Raw genomic sequence first — 16,938 nt, forward strand, 5'->3', positions numbered from 1 at the left:
GATCTAAGTGCAAAGATGATTTTCATATAATTGAGGAGCTTCTGCCTAAACTTCAATTAATCTACAATGCAATGACATGCTAAAAGGCAAATATCAAAAGATGAATTTAATAGAATTATATAAATGCTTTCCAATGAATATGTTCAGTTAGAACCATATGCTCATGGGCTAATATCAGTATTTGCTGGTACAGATGCAAAGAAAATTTCAAAGATATTTTCAAAGATAAAATGTATACAATTCATTAAAACCCAGCATTTTCAGACGAGCATTTGCTTTTGATTCTGATGACAGGGAAGACCAACTTTGAATTCCAGCTAAGCACAAAGAATTCCATCTTCTCAATATTGTTAGTGTTACTGAACCAAACTTGGGTCTGCTTGCCTGTGAGCGGTAAAGCCAATCTATTGATACTCAGTTGTGGTGATAAAAGGTGCAATGTTTACTGTAAATGCACTAATACAAGGAGGACGGTGGCTGGTGCTCTAAAACCCCAAACTCCTCAAACGCTTTTAACAAAGCATTTTTAAAGGCCAGGTGAGGGAATTACCAGGCAGTCCAGTGATTAGGACTTGATACTTTCAATGCCCGAGTCCAGGTTAAATCCCTGGTGGGGAAACTGAGATCCAGAAAGCTGCACAATGTCATGTAGCTAAAATAAAATAAAGGCCAGCGGAGGGAGGAGGGGTCACAGGTTATGTGGTCAGCCCATGCACAATTCTCTGACTGGCTGACCATGAGGTAACAAGGGTGGTGTCACAGGGTTAACATTATCAGTCCTTAGGCTCCAGCAGGCTTGGGACTCTGTGCTCAGGGTTGTCAAGTAGTTGACATCTTCCATTTGATGGTGGGGGGTGGGGTTCACACCTGTAAAACAACTCAGGAAATGTGCATCCAATACTGCTATCCAAATACTTCAGAAAGGAACTAAAGTAGAGGATATGGAGGAACGACTGATCATAGGGGCCTGCTTAGTTACAGTAGTGACCTGGCATATAGTAAGTACTGTTTTGTTTTCTTTTTCTTTACTTGTCGTCTATTTTAGACACTTCAGTTCAGTTCAGTCACTCAGTCGTGTCCAACTCTTTGTGACCCTATGGACTGCAGCATGCCAGGCTTCCCTGTCCATCACCAACTCCCGAAGTTTGCTCAAACTCAAGTCCATTGAGTTGGTGATGCCATCCAACCATCTCATCCTCTGTCATTCCCTTCTCCTCCTATCTTCAATCTTTCCCAGCCTCAGTGTCTTTTCCCACGAGTTTTCACATCAGGTGGCCAAAGTATTGGAGTTTCAGCTTCAGCATCAGTCCTTCTAATGAATATTCAGGACTGATTCCTTTAGGATTTCTTTAGGATATAATCAGTTTAGGATTGACTGATTAGATCTTTTAGTCCAAGGGACTCTCAAGAGTCTCCAACACTGAAGTTCAAAAGCTCAGCTTTCTTTATAGTCAACTCTCACATACATACATGACTACTGGAAAAACTGCAGCTTTGACTAGATGGAACTTTTTTCATATTTTAAAATTATAAGTAGGGAATTTTTAATTAAATATTTATGTTCATAAATGTGCATGCATGTGCTCAGTCGCTTTATTCATGTCTGACTCTTTGCCACCCTATGGACTGTAGCCCGCCAGGCTCCTCTGTCCATGGAATTCTCCAGGCAAGAATACTGGAGTGGGTTGCCATGCCTTCCTTCAGGGGATCTTCCAGACCCAGGAATCGAACTTGAGTCTCTTGTATCTCCTGCACTGCAGGCAGATTCTTTACCCAACTATCCACCTGGGAAGCCCCATCTGCATAAATATTTGTGGATAAATATTTGTCCATATCTTGGATTATGTGCAGGATTTTGTAGGTTATTGGTAAAGAATCCGCCTGCATTGTAGGGGACTCAAGTTTGATCACTTGGCCGGGAAGATCCCCAGGAAAAGGAAATGGAAACCCACTCCAGTATTCTTGCCTGAAGAATTCCATAGACAGAGGAGTCTGGCAGGCTACAGTCCATGGGGTTGCAAAGAGTTGGACGAGACAGAAACTAACACTTTCACTGGATTAGGTTATATACCTAAAGACAAATTGATTTTAAATTCAAGTAAACCTACAAATTTTTTTTTTTTACTTATAAACTGAGATGTTTAAGTTATTTAATAGAGTGAAAAATTCGAACAATTCTAAATACTCAGCTCTTGGAGGATGATAAAATAAATGTTTTATAATCGGAATGATAGTCACATTTGGCCTCCAATGAAAATATAGAAAGTGAAGAGCATAGTTCTCACTCTTATAAGAACAGACCAAGTAAGCTACAAAGACATGGCTTTTTTTTTTTTTTTTTTGAAGAAAACTTACTTTGTCTTATCACTTTACTTTAATTTGCTCAAGCAACTGGATACCTAGACCAAAGAGACCACTGTCAACTACAAATTCGCACTTGCCATGGGCACTTGCCATTGACCTCTAGAAAGACAAAATCATGTGCTGTTGCAGCTGCTGAAAGGCACTCAGGGTGGACAGCAGAAATGACACCCTCTATACCTGGGAGGAGGTGAACTGGCAGGACAGGTCTTCAGTTAGATGTTTTCAGGAGCCAATTTTATAAGCCCAATTCTTATATCTTCTCATATCTATAAAAGTACTAAAATCATTCACATTGGTGACTGTTCCTCATGACTAGCAAAAGCTTCATGAGAGCAGACTAAACCTTCAGGAAAAATATGTGCGTGATTGCATGTACTCCCCCTACACCAAAATCTCATATATACTGACCTTCCCCCTGCTTCTTTGGAGCAGTTTCTCAGAGCTACCTGAGGTGCTGTTTCCCAGGCTGCAGTCCTCATTTCACCCCCAAATAAAACTTAACACTCAACTCTCAAGATGTGTGTTTTTTATTTTTCACAGTTCCTGCACTTCCCTTCCTGGAGTGTTCCATTTTTGGATTTTGAGTCCATGGAGAAATAGCTGATCTGTGAAGTTCATTCATTAACAGGCATTTATTAAATTTCTACTTTGGGGGCACTTAATAGGTTCAAATATATGTAAAGATTAACTTAGATGAGTGGTCTACTGTGAGACAATGTATGTAGTAAGGGAGATAAGACCTAGATTACACCTCTATCCCTGGAGCTAGGTGTGAAGCCTTATTGCAAACATGTGAACAGAGGATGAGGGAGGTGGTTCCAAAGAAAGGAAGAATCAAGGTGTTGCTATAGACAATGTATAGCTAGTTAGGTAGACCATCGGAAGTTACCACACTTTTCCTGTTCTGTGAGTCAATACAGTCCATGTTTTGCTTCACCTGGTTAAAAAGGGTGTGTTTCTTTGCAACAGTAAAGAACATGAACCAATCTGGATGGATAAACACTTAACAGGCAGAAAATGTGAAGGACAAGCAATTTAGTTAAAGGGATTAGGATAGGCATAGATATAGAGTCAAAATAAGAGCAGTAACCACCTGGAGGAATTAAGAATAAGAAAGAAGACTAGTAATATAGTTTGGTCAGATTATGGAAAGCCTTAAAAGTCAGTTTAAAGAACATAGTTTTTAAAGTTTCATTGCTTCAGCTACTCTCAGGTCTTTAGCTTACTGTATTCATTGGAAAGACGGTAAAGACAATTATTTTTCTCCTCTGATTCAGAAGAATCAGAAGAAATGTATTGTGAAAAAGAATCAGAAGTGTATTGTGAAGTAGGGCTACCTTCAGATATTCTAGCGAAATAAAAGCCAGGGACACCATTAACATTTTTTTAACATTACATTTTAGCATACTTAATAATTGCACCTACCCATATACATTAGGGAATGTTCCTAAATGCCTTTCTTTAGTAACAAAGCCAGTCTTGATCCTCAGTGGCTGGGAATCTGCAGCTGCATGCTTGCCTCCATTCTCCTACCTACTCTCCAAAGACACAGACAGGTACCAGAAATCATGTGGAATAAAGATGCCGGCTTGAGTGACTTCTCTCATGGTCCAATGGTTAAGACTCTGAGCCTCCAATTCAGGGCGCATGGGTTTGATCCCTAATCAGATAACTAAGATCCTCCTGCAAATGAATTACCAGAAATTTTAAAAAGTTATTACACATTATGTCTCCCTAAGGAGGTGATAAAACATGCACTTGGCAATTGTACTGACTCTGTGTCTTTTTTCAAAACAGCATCTTGTATTTCTCATACAGATTCTGTGGGATATACTATGGGAAACACTGGAGTAATTTACAGTCAGTACTGTAAACTATGGGATCAGAGAGCTATGCTTTGAGTTTATTGGTCTGCAGCTATACACATTTAAGATGCAGAGAAACAAAGCAAACAAAACACGATAGATGTTCAGGTAAATACAGTATAGGTGATGAGATATATATAGAAATGTTAACACAAGTACATCGTGAAAATAAAAGGAGCAGGACTTTGCAATTGAATGGACATAGGCAATAAAGATAGGAAAACAGGTAGTATGGAGTCATAGGCATTCAAACTTACACATTGGTTGGCTAGGGAAATAAGTGTACTTTTCTTGGAAATTGGGATTCCCAGGTGCCGTTAGTGGTAAAGAACCCATTTGCCAATACAGGAAATTTAAGAGGCACGAGTTAAATCCCTGAGAAAATCCCCTGGAGGAGGAAATGGCAACCCAAGCCAGTGCTCTTGCTTGGAGAATCCCCTGGACAAGAGGAGCCTGGTGGGTTACATTCCACAGTCACAAAGAGTTGGACACAACTGAAGGGGCTTAGCATACACACTCATGGAAATTGGAAAGAGTGTGATCTGGATAGATTCACCAAAGGAATAAAAGACATAATTTTGTTTGAAATACAGCTAAGCCTCAAAATTAAAAGTCTACCTACTCTTCCCTCCCATAGGACTATTTTCTTTCTGCTGAGTTACCCCTCTCAGAATTAGGCTTAGCACCAAATCCAGCTATTGAGAGAGCCTCCTAGGCCTCCTTTTTCCTGTACCCCAATCGGGCATTCTTTTCAAGATTTTTAGAGCTGATGAACAGAGGAAGTAAATATACTATTAGAACTTACCTTCAACACATACTAGTCAGTTGCCTAGTATGATACAATAAACAAAGGTCTATAAAAACCAAAAGGAAGTTACCATGGCTTTTTAAAAACTTACAATGGAGGATTGAGGGAATATTTTTTGTCTTTGAAAATTCACCTATTTTAGAATGGTACCATGCTACACAGGCTGTGATACTAAAAGTCATTTTGTATACCAACATATGAATTTTTAATAACATGGACCGCTTTGGGGAAACTTAGCTGTTCCTGCTTTAGATCATTTCAAGAGGTTTCTATCGGTCCTTGCTTCCACAACACAGTCTTTGCGACTCTAGGAAGATGTTGTAACTTGGACACTAGCAAATGTTAAGAACAAGGAGAAATTAGACATTCATCAGCTCAAATTTAAAATTATGAAGCACTGGGACTTTCTCGGTGGTCCAAGGGTTAAGACTCTGCACTCCCACTGCAGGGCGGGTAGGGTAGATCTCTGGTCGTGGAACTCAGATCCCGTAAGTCTGGTGGTGTGGCCAAAAAAAAAGATAAAATGATGCAGAATTTATGTGAAGAAGGTTCTACTCTTATCAAACAATTTTTTTGTATCATTTTATTTCTGGCACATGTACACTATTTATTATTTAACCAAAGCCCTACTTCTGATGACCCTATGCGAGAACAGACACCAAGTCACTTCCACTGGGTTCTCTTCCTCTGGCATGCTTCTGTGCACATTAATGTCAAATTTCTGCCTTCTTTCCCTGAAGCTAAGGAATATGCCTCAAAGGTGTATTTAATGTTGTAGCATCTCCTAGTGTGATATGATCCAACCTGGCTGCCTAGGACAGCCCTTTTTTATGTCTGTTGCTAAAGTAAAACATAATTGATACCCACCAACCTGTCCCTCCTAAGTGCCCTGGTTTGCACAGTAAATACGGGCACCCTATGTATCATACTTCATTTTTCTCTTCTCACCCCCCAGCACTCTTTTCAATTTTAATCAAGTTTTTAAAGTGTAGAATTAGAGGTCAAATGGGAAAGAATTGAAGAAGTCGTCTAGTCCGATTTCAAAACTGACACAATTTAGCCTCTATGAGAACTCTGGGCAGTTAATTCATTATCTTGGAAAGTGGTATTTTCCACCATTAGGCATCTCTAAGGTTTATGAAAATCCTTCTTACCTTTAGTCTTAATTTTACTATTCTTCTCCAAACTCTTCACATATAGGTTTGGGATTCTTTCTCAACCACATTCAGCCTAAGGAATCCATATATTATGAACTAACTACTTTTCAGCTACCTAGAATAGCACTAGTTAAATACTATCTTTGGGAGAATTGAGAAAATATCACTCAAGTCCATTTTGTTACATGATTCTAATGAGGAATCTGCGCTGAATGGCTTCAAGGTTCCACCTAGCTGCATGACCTTGGAAAGTTCACTTCAATTCTTCATGCCTTGGTTACTCAGCAATGAAATGAATTATAATACTTTTGTTATGGGCTGTTATGAAAATTAAATGACATATATAAAGCTCCATAAGAGCAGAGACCTTATCTATCCTGTTCACCACTTTATTCTATACCTAACACAGGTAGTAGCAGACACAGAATAAGTTCTCAATAAATATCTGAATAAACAATAAAAGCCCCTAGCACATTGCCTTGCACATAGTACTCAATAAAATGTAGCTATTATTACCCTGTCAAACATTTTTTCTTAAGAGGCAGTTTCTAGACCTCTCACTATATTAATCACTCATATGGACACTCTGGTTTGTCAAAATTCTTCTTAGAATGTAGTTTTCACAATTCAGTTCTGTTTTGTGTGTGGTAACTTTGCTTTATCTAACACAATTATAGACCAGAGTCCACTGGGAAAAAGCTACACTCTTACCTGCTTAACATGAAGATTTGCCACTTACAAAACCCACTTATTTTCTCCCAATATTACCTTTTAAACCTTGGGGAACATATGATTAAGACAAAATTATTCGCAGATTAAAGAGTAGCTTTCCCTGGTGGCTCAGATGGTAAAGAATCTGCCTACAATGAGGGAGACCCAGGTCAATTCCTGGGTCAGGAAGATCCCCTGAAGAAGGGAATGGCTACGCAGTCCAGTATTCCTGCCTGGAGAATTCCAGGGACAGAGGAGCCCAGCGGTTTACACAGTCCATGGGGTCACAAGAAGTTGGGGTGGCTGAGCAACACTTTCACTTTCAAAGAGTAGTCAGCCAGGTTAAGGGAAGAACCAGGATAGTGCAATATTATGGAAAGCCATGGCAACCAGGGTTATTCTCATCACTTGACCTAATGAACAATCCAGTCTGGTGATTTTTTAGTAACTAAATCCAAAGTATTCTTGATTTCCTTGTTAGCAGGGCTAGGAAAAGTTCATCCAAAGTGCTTTGCACTGGGAAGATCTTCAGATATAATTTAATGTTTCAATGGGAAAAGACAAACAGGAAGGTTTAAGGAAGATGCTAGAGTGAACACATGATCAGCTTCCTAACAGTAGTAGACTATAAGACGAAGGTTTCCATTTTTGCCTATTTGGGGACAAGATTCAGATTAAGGAAGCTGGGATTGACTGTGAGCAATAAAATGACATAGTGTAAAAATTAATTTGGAACCTTTGGCAAATGAAGAAACGTAAATCCGTTTAACAATCTGAAAGAGCAGCAAGGTTTAGGTTTTGCTTTTGTTGCTTTAGTGTAGTAGAGATTGAAGTTCATAGACATTCCTTAAGATGGAGGAGGGGGACGGAAGAAGTTTAAGGAACAAAATGATAGGATTAAGCGTAGGACCATAGGTGGGAGGACATGCCAGAATAATAAACCAACAGAAGTAAAGGTAATATTAGCCTGTGGTGGAACGGTAGGCAGTTAAGGAAGCTTGGAATTACAAGTCTCAAAGTAGGAGAATCTGCCAGGGAGGTCCGTAAGACTTGTGGAAAGCGAGAAAAACGTGATTCTTTTGTTGGGAGGATAAAGGGACTATTGACCTCTGGGAAGGATGATTCAATCAGCTCAGCTTTGTGACTACCTCAATAGAATCCCTGCTCCTCCTCCCTTCCCACCTAATCATCATGGCTATTTAAAACCGTGTGACTCAAGTAACTGCAAACATTTTCTTTTGTTCTAGGCTAGAGAAAAGACGCCCCTCTAAAAAGAAGACTTCGGTTGCACCAAGAAAGTATTTTAGAGAGAGGCCTTGTTTACACGCTAATTGAGAAGACGAGGAAGGTATTGGTTTTAAGCCGAAAGACGGGCTACGATAACTCCTCCAAGTGCTACCAGACGCTGTTGCAGGACACTTCTTAGAAGGTCGAGTTTCACCGCAGGGCCCGGGTAAGGTGAGAATCTGGCCTGGCGGCTTCGGCTCCGCGCCTCCAGTTCCCTTCCCTCATTAAAGCGGGTCGGGCTTCGGCCGCCACCAGGCGCCCGACGGCTTTCGTTCCGGAAGTTCAGCCGCACGGAGGATCGAGGAACAGGTTCTGGAAGAATCGCCTCGGGTCTGGTAAGGAGGAAGCTGTCTCCGGAGACCATCGCCAACGCTAAAGCCGACGAGCTGAGGTCACCGTGGGAAGAGCCAAGGTAAGCCACTCGGCTCCTTCGATCGCCGGCGGACAGGGACACAGAGTTCTGCGCCATCTTCAAACACTGCCCGTAGGATCTAATGTTACGTCTCTCGGTCAAGGTAGGCCCTTCGCGACTCCGCAGATCAGTTCAGCGGATCTCGACAGCAGGGACCGACTTCACAGGTAGCCATCGCTACAGCAGTGGCGACCAGGAGCCTTCCCGGCTCCTCGGAGCATGCGCAGTCCGTCAGCGCACGTCAACGCCACGGAGAACCGGCGTGATTGACGTTTACGTCGGTGACGCCGGGGTGCGCGAGGACGTGGGGTTTCTGAGAGTGCGCAGTGCGTGCGTCGGCGGCGACCCTTCGGCGTTTTTCGGGAGGGGGCGACGCTGAGATGGGGGCGGCGGCAGCCGAAGCTGATCGCACTCTCTTTGTGGGCAACCTTGAAACGAAAGTGACAGAGGAGCTCCTCTTCGAGCTTTTCCACCAGGTAAGCGGCTGGGATAAGCCTATGCCTTTCGTTTTCCAGCCCGCCTAGGGTCCTGCCCAACGGCGATCCGCGCTTCCTTGGCGGAAACGGGAAGGTGCGTCCCGGCACCCTGACAGGTGGGCGGGCTGGAGGCGGGGGTCACGCTTAGAAAGGGAGGCGCTCGCTGCGTGTGGCTTTCTGAGAACCCTAATTAGTTCAGGCCACAGTGAAGACTAAAGGTGGTGGTGGGTTCTCAATCGGGCATTCCTATGGTAAAGATTCAGGCTCTTTAAGGAGCCTCAAACGTGTGGGTCCTTGGTTGAGCTCTACTTTTCCTCCTTTTCTCATCTTGTAAATTTTATTTCAATTTCTTTGTCAGTATCCATTTTCCACTTCAGTTTGTTACGAAGTTGCAGCAAAGACAGACTCATAAGGAAAGAATCCATAGAAAAAGCTCAGACTCAGACTCCGTAGGAAAGCGGCATTGTAGGGTTTCTGTATTAAGATCTGTATTAAAACGTGTTAAACTTGTTCCCTCTAGTTGTACCCTCCAGCAAGCTGGTAATGGTTTGGTTGGTCAATGCAAAAGTGAACTTTTAGCCCAAGAAAACTTTCTCTTGCTCTTAATAAACGTTAATTTCCACAAAGTGGGAAAACGATGGGTGTTGGCTGCAGTGTTAAAGTCTTAAGTGCAGTGAAGTGTAAATTCAGTGATTGGGTTTCCAGTTCCTTATGGGCTCTCTCCCCCGAAGTAAGTTAACCTAATTTTCAGTCGTATCTATAGGATCTTCAGCCGTGAGGGAAATCCGTGTGTATCCGTTTTTTAAGAGTCCATGGTTACATTATAAACTTTGTGAAATTTGAGTATTTTCCTGAAACTGCCTTACTGAAATTCTGAACACTTTTTTGTGTCTGTAGGCTGGTCCAGTAATTAAAGTGAAAATTCCAAAAGACAAGGATGGTAAACCGAAGCAGTTTGCGTTTGTGAATTTCAAACATGAAGTATCTGTTCCTTACGCCATGAATCTGCTTAATGGAATCAAACTTTTTGGAAGGCCTATCAAGATTCAGTTTAGATCAGGTAACTATTTACTGATGACTTGGGGAGAGAGATTGTTCACTGCTTTTTTTTTTTTTAACTTTGTTATTCAGTTTTAGAGAACTTCTTTTTGGGTGAAAATGCTTAAAGCTTTATAAACAGTAAAATATATATAGCCAAAAATGGGTAATATTGACAGTATGGATTTTGAAAGTGGTAATTTTCAAGAGAGTTAAAATTTCAGTTTGGGTTGGTGAAAAGAACATAAATCTTCATTGTTGGAATGACTGATTTGGGGTTCATGCTCTAAAAGCACAAAGGTTATTTCCTGAAAGTCTTCCTGACTGCTTTGTAATTTACTTTTACAAATTTTGATGCACGATCATGTGAGGATGAAACTTTCCTTGTATTCAGTTTTCCAATTTAGTGTGGGGATCAGAGTACTATGGCCAGATTGGGTATTTATACATTGTCTGTTGTACATTGGGTAGTACCTTATTTGTAACCCTTTGTTTTAAATATATCTGGTATTAAACACTTAGTTTTCACTCTGATGAACTATAGAGCAATTTACTGAAATTTGAGGTTTTCACTTTGTTATGTCTACTTTTTTTGAAATGATTGGTCTGAGGCATACAAAACTTCAAATTAAACTTTTTAACATTAAGAATTTCTCAAATTGTTTAATTTAGGAAGTAGCCATGCCTCACAGGAGGTCAGTTTGTCATATCCCCAGCATCATGTTGGAAATTCAAGCCCTACTTCCACATCTCCTAGCAGGTAATGTTTTGCACCTATTTTAAAAATCATTTATCAGGAATTTTTTTGGGGTTGTGATCTCAAAAAACACATGAGTGATTGGCTTCCTTCATTATGCTCCTACCTCTTTTTTCTACTGCTGTATTTGCTATTTTGGATTATAGTTACACATAGTATCTGTTCTAAGGGGACTATAGGCCCATTGTTTACAGTTCCCTTAAAATAAATACATATATAACTATGTTCATTGTAAAAACATATACCCAAACCCACATACATGTATATACTGACACAGAATTTCTCAAAACATTACTTAACCCTTGCTATTTGTACTACCCTCTGTTTTCTGCTTTATTTATTTTTTTTAATTAACATTAGTTTTATGGCCACTAATTGGTTGTTACTTGCAGATTAAAAATACCTATTAGTAAACAGACTAAGTTCATAAAGCTGGATTCTAAATATGTCTCTTAGTAATTGTGTAATTTTGAGCTAGTCTCTGGCCCTATCTTTCCATTTGTAAGGAAAGAAAGTTGATTCAGATGATCTCTAAAATCTTAGTTACTAAGGATTAGAAAAGGTATCATATTTATATCTACTTAAATAGTTTTCTTTGGGGAGGTTGATATTTTACTAGGGATAGTTTTTTCCTGGTCTGTCCTTAGAGCAATTTATCAATCGTAATGGGCTTCATTCAAGAAAGAGTTAAAAAATCCTTTCACCTGTCAGATTTGTCACCAAATCCTTTGTATTTATGATCTCATTTATCCCTCACAGCAGTCATATGAGGTAAGAATTATCTCTACCTTATGTATGAAGAAAATGAGGGTTGGAGGTTAACTCGCTCAGGTGTGAAGTGCTCAAAAGCATTGAGCTTGTTTTCAAACCCAGGCAGTGTGACTGAGCACACCCACCATGATATAAGTAGAAAGTGTTGAGAAAGTTTTCATTAGGAGAGATAAGTGAATGAGGACCTGAGAGGCCAGTGTACCTACATCATAATGAATGAAAAATGGAGAGTAGTAGGTGATCTTGTCAGAGTAAATAGAGGCCAGATGGCATAGGGTCTTTCTTATATGTCATAATTAGGATTTTGGAATTTTACCTTAAGAACAGTAGGAAGACATTGAAAGATTTTTGGTAGGATAGTAAAAGGAACAGGTTTGTATTTTAGTGAGTTATTTGGTTGCACTGGGAGAGAATGGATTGAAGGAGACAAGGGTGAAAATAGACCAATTAGGAATCTGTTGGTAGCAAAGTATTGGTATTAGAAGCAAGGAAGTTGTTGGGGTTGAGTTGATAGCTTGGATTAAGGTGGTGCCAAGAGCTGAAGAGAAGTGGGTGAATGAATATGAAGAGTCTGGAAAGTGAAATTATAAGAAAGCAGTAATCTGGAAGGGTATGCTTTTCTTGCCAGCTGAAATTGTGTTTAAATGTTTTTCAGTACAGTTGGAATTTGAAGCATCTAACCACTATGATAGAAACTTGTAAGTTATCTTAGGTGCAGGGGGAAAATAGTTTTTAACCTTAGAAATTCTTGAGGGGGGAAATACACAAGTAAATAGTTATAATCAAGTGTTAGTGTGTACCTGATTTTTATACTCTGTACAAGTAAAATTATACTTCTTACCCCCTTGGCATGCAGACACATAATATGATTTAAGAAAACAAAATATGAGACTTCCCTCATGGTCCATTATTTAAGACTGCCCTTACACTGCAGTGGACATGGGTTTGATTCCTGAACAGGGACCTGAGATCCCATGTGCTCAGTGGAATGAATGAATGTGTAAATAACTTTCTTTGTAGAGTGTAAGTAAAATCAGTTCTGCTTTAGAAAAGTAAGAAAAAAGAACCCTAAATAAAAGGATCTAATTTGATTCCAATGGTGTATTTTAAAGTAAAATTAATACCTTTTCTGAGCTTTTCTGTAGAGCAAGTTACCTCTTTAGGAAGTGAGGAATAAGGTTTAAGTCCTTAAGATTAATATTCTCTTTATGTTATAGAATTCCTTATTCCCCACAGTCTATTATTCTTTCCTGTCTCAGTAATTCTTTTCTTTGAAAGTCACTCAGACATGTCTGGTCTGACTCTTTGTAACCCAATGGACTGTAGCCTACCAGGCTTCTCTGTCCCTAAATTCTCCAGGCAAGAATACTGGAGTGAGTAGCTGTTCCCTTCTCCAGGGGATCTTTCCAACCCAGGGATCGAACCTAGGCCCTCGGCAGTGAGAGCATGGAGTCCTAACCACTGGACTACCAGGGGATAGCCCTAGATTTTATCTTTTATTTCTTCTGTGTCCCTTACCTGTTATGCCTAATTGATCAAATCCTTTTCATTTTAGTGCTCACTCTAGGCCTTCACACTATTGGCCAAGGGATTGACAATTTTTTTTTTTCCTCTGTAAATTGACAGGTTTTTTTTTTTTTTTCTATAAAGAACTAGTTTCTTCTGCCATTGTAGCACCACACAAAAACGAAAGAGGCTGGCTGTGTTCCAATAAAGCTTTACACAAACTAGGTTTGGCCCACAGACCACTGCTAGTCCTTCCCTCAGCTGGAATGTGTTGTCTTCAGGTAATCCTGTCCAGCTCTCACTCTAAATATTTCCTTTTTAGAAGGGCCATTCCTGACCAGTCAGGCTAAAATAGAATCCCCTCTCTCTCACCTCAACTTGCCCTGTAGTTGTATATTACTGTGTCTTTATAACCATGTGAAATTCTCTCATTGTCTGAATCCTTACCCCTGGCTCCTTGAGAGCAGATACCTTGTTGGTCTTATTGATTCCTATCTTTGAAGACTGTGTCTTACACCTGATTGACATGTTTATTTGTTGAATGAATGATTATATGTTGGTTTTCTTATTTTTCACTTTTCATGAAAGGACGGTGGATAACATGACTCCATCAGCACAGACACTTCAAAGATCTTTCTCGTCTTCGGAAAATTTTCAGAGACAAGCAGTGGTAAGCTGATTATTCAACTTGAGTTGCTAAAAAAGAAAAATCATGCTTAGTTAAAATTCTTTTTCAACTTCTTAAATTTTCGGAGAAGGCAATGGCAAGCCACTCCAATACTATTGCCTAGAAAATCCCATGGATGGAGGAGCCTGGTAGGCTGCAGTCCGTGGGGTCGCTGAGGGTCGGACATGACTGAGCGACGTCACTTTCACTTTTCACTTTCACACACTGGAGAAGGAAATGGCAACCCGCTCCAGTGTTCTTGCCTGGAGAATCCCAGGGACGGGGGAGCCTGGTGGGCTTCCGTCTATGGGGTCACACAGAGTCGGACACGACTGAAGTGACTTAGCAGCAGCAGCATGACCTTTGTAGATTTCAGTTTTCACTGGGTTGAAATATATAAGGTCAAAGAAATAGAAGAGCTGCTTCTCACATTTGTATTTTTCTTTAACCATTGTTGGTGTGTGTGTTGCAAGTATTAGAAACTCATTCTCTGATGTTCTTGTAACCTATGCTGAGTAATTTCTATCATATACTGTCTTTAATACTTAATACCTTAATATTCTGGAGTCTTCTAGACCCCTTCCTTGTGAACTTTCCATTTTTTTCTGTAATAGTATCACCAGTAATAAAATCTTAGATATCTTTGCTGTTTCCTTTTTGTCTTTGATCTGTCTCCAAATCTTTCATTTTTTTTCTTTTTCTTACATTTCTTTCTTTTTATATTCTTTGCCCAAACCACAGTCTTGGTTCATGGTACCTAGACTTGTGTATTTCGCAGTCTGCAGAATAAAATACAAGAGTGAAATAAAATTAAATTGAGAAATTAGTATAAAGTGATATGAGCTTTTATAAACTATTTTTTCATTTTGCTGTAAACCATTAAAAAACAATCATCATTGCCTAATGTCTTCCCATAGGCAGAGTTTGAGAACCAGTGATCTAGTCACTTAGTACTTATCTCTGTTTTTCTCTTCACTAGTCCATTTAACTCACCATTTCTACTATTTTTAGTTGTGTTTAACTTAAAATTCAGATAGGCAAGAATGATTTTGCTTTCCCATTATCGTGTTTAACCATGGGCTAGATATCTGTTGCCTTTGATACCTAGAAATATTTGTGCTTAACATTTTCTTCTTTTTCTCTTCGCTCAGATGAACAATGTTTTGAGACAGATGTCATATGGAGGGAAATTTGGTTCTCCACATCTGGATCAGTCAGGATTTTCCTCATCAGTTCAGTCACATAATCATACTTTTAACCAGTCTTCAAGCTCCCAGTGGCGCCAAGATACACTATCATCACAGAGAAAAGTCAGACTGAATTCTTATCCCTACGTGATGGATAGACATTACAGCCGTGAACAGCGTTACAGTGATCTGTCTGACCATCATTACAGAGGAAACAGAGACGATTTTTTCTATGAAGACGGGAATCACGATGGCTGGAGCCATGACTATGATAACAGAAGAGACAGTGGTAGAAATGGAAAATGGCGCTCATCTCGACACTAGCAAGTGTTACAAGGATTTTTCATAGGGTCATTTTAGGTCCTTCTTGTTGTTTCTGAGAATGTTTTCTTAAAAAACTATAGAGCAGCTTTACAAGTTGCCACATTTCTTTGTAAAAATTTTAAAATGGCAATTCAATACAGACAAGAGAAGAATTGTGGTTCTAGTTTTATTACATTCATAGCCTTTCACCTCAGGGTTTTAAAAAGAGGAAAGGGTTTTATGCAAAAGAAAGTGCCACAATTCCTAATCATTTTAGACAATTGAGTAAAGGATGTATTATATAGATTAGTTGTATTATGAAGAAAATATTTTAATTATTTTTTTGTATTACAAGAAGCTTCTTGGTGGCTGAATCAGATTTTTGGTGTATATAATGAAAATATTCAAGTCGATAGTCAGAATTGACTCAGTATTTTGTTAAATGAGAAAATGTTTAACTTCAGTGATTCATTTTACTCACATACGAGAAAGCTTCTTGATAAACTTTGGGGATAAACCGTATTTAACTTCTCAGAGAACTTAAGTGTAAGTTCTGTGACATTGTCTTGAGCATAGAAGTGTACATCTACACATGGTATTTCGTTGTAAAATTTTAGAATTTGCTCATTAAATCGATGTATGACTGAAGCCACTCAGGAAGTTAAATATCACTAAATGTATTTTTTTTACGGTAAAAATACAGTGTTAATATAAATCCCCTATTTCTGGAAGAACAAAGATATAAATGCATAGTTGGATAAATGGTAAAATGTTTTACTGAAAATGTACTTTTTAAAGTACTGCTTCTATGACTCAAACTTTGAAAATTTTAACATTGTACCTGGGACAAGTGTACAGGGACACATTTTATTATGGAGATTGTACAGGTTGCTTTTTGTTTTTGTTTGAACATTTGAAAGAATTTAGTCTAAAACATTTTCTGATTTAAAAATTTTAAAATCTTGTTTAACAACACTTTTATGTATCAAGATGCTGTTTCTCTTTCATTGTAGAACTTGTTTATAAAAATTAATTCCTTGTAAAATTTGGATCCTTTTAAATATTAACTACAGCATTTGTACTGTGTTGCTTGAGTATGTCTTTTTTTTTTTTTTTTTGACATCACTAACTTTAGGAACATTGCACACAAAAAACTAGCAACACACTTTGTATTCAGTGACTGCCTGGTGTTAAAAGTGTCAGTTTTTGGAGTATCCTGAAGTATACCTTTTGAACATACCAAACTTAATACTTTAGAGTTAGATTTTCAATAACACATGGTTTATGTTTCTGAACACTGTAAACTAATTTGGTTACTGTCCCTGGTGTCCAGGAATTTGTACATTTGGTTTTCTCTGTTTTTAAATACACACAGCTTTTCTGTGCCTACGTATGTGAAGCTGTCCAGTTGCTAGCACAGAGAGCGTTGAGATCAGAAGTCTGTCCTTTTAAGAAGTTCTGGAGAAGAAAAGGCAACCCACTCTAGTATTCTTGCCTGGGAAATCCCATGGACAGGGGTCTGGCAGGCCAAGGTCCATGGGGTAGTGGAGAAGCCAGACACAACTTAGCAACGAAACAACAACAAAGCAGTTGCCTACAATATGGGAGACCCAGGTTTGATCCCCGGGT

General features: G+C 39.3%; 2 protein-coding genes across 3 annotated transcripts; one reads left to right on the forward strand and one right to left on the reverse strand.

Moving 5' to 3' along the window:
* Window positions 1–2,548: 2,548 nt before the first annotated feature.
* Window positions 2,549–8,812, reverse strand: C14H11orf71 (chromosome 14 C11orf71 homolog). Its single transcript, XM_055423054.2, has one exon. It carries the CDS (start codon window positions 8,659–8,661, stop codon window positions 8,263–8,265), a length of 399 nt encoding a protein of 132 aa, XP_055279029.1. The 5' UTR covers window positions 8,662–8,812; the 3' UTR covers window positions 2,549–8,262.
* A 7-nt stretch (window positions 8,813–8,819) lies between these two features.
* On the forward strand, window positions 8,820–16,354 carry RBM7 (RNA binding motif protein 7). 2 transcript variants are annotated; one of them, XM_055423052.2, is made up of 5 exons: window positions 8,820–9,080; window positions 9,978–10,140; window positions 10,791–10,878; window positions 13,741–13,822; window positions 14,971–16,354. In XM_055423052.2, the coding sequence occupies exons 1-5, from the start codon at window positions 8,985–8,987 to the stop codon at window positions 15,328–15,330; spliced, it is 789 nt and encodes a 262-aa protein (XP_055279027.2). In that variant the 5' UTR covers window positions 8,820–8,984; the 3' UTR covers window positions 15,331–16,354. The 2 variants fall into 2 exon arrangements, with proteins under 2 accessions (XP_055279027.2, XP_055279028.2); XM_055423053.2 differs by lacking the exon at window positions 8,820–9,080 and adding an exon at window positions 9,232–9,331.
* The last annotated feature ends 584 nt before the right edge of the window (window positions 16,355–16,938 follow it).

The sequence above is a fragment of the Moschus berezovskii genome, chromosome 14 (assembly GCF_049115385.1).
Source record: "Moschus berezovskii isolate FMDL1 chromosome 14, NW_MosBer_1.0, whole genome shotgun sequence".
NCBI classification, from domain to species: Eukaryota; Metazoa; Chordata; class Mammalia; order Artiodactyla; family Moschidae; genus Moschus; species Moschus berezovskii.

Coding starts and splice junctions, on each gene's coding strand:
- C14H11orf71 (XM_055423054.2), bottom strand. CDS start 8,661: ATGGCGCAGAACTCTGTGTCCCTGTCCGCCGGCGATCGAAGGAGCCGA.
- RBM7 (XM_055423052.2), top strand. CDS start 8,985: ATGGGGGCGGCGGCAGCCGAAGCTGATCGCACTCTCTTTGTGGGCAAC. Junction 10,141..10,790: donor CAAGATTCAGTTTAGATCAG/GTAACTATTTAC, acceptor TGTTTAATTTAG/GAAGTAGCCATGCCTCACAG. Junction 10,879..13,740: donor ACTTCCACATCTCCTAGCAG/GTAATGTTTTGC, acceptor TTTTCATGAAAG/GACGGTGGATAACATGACTC.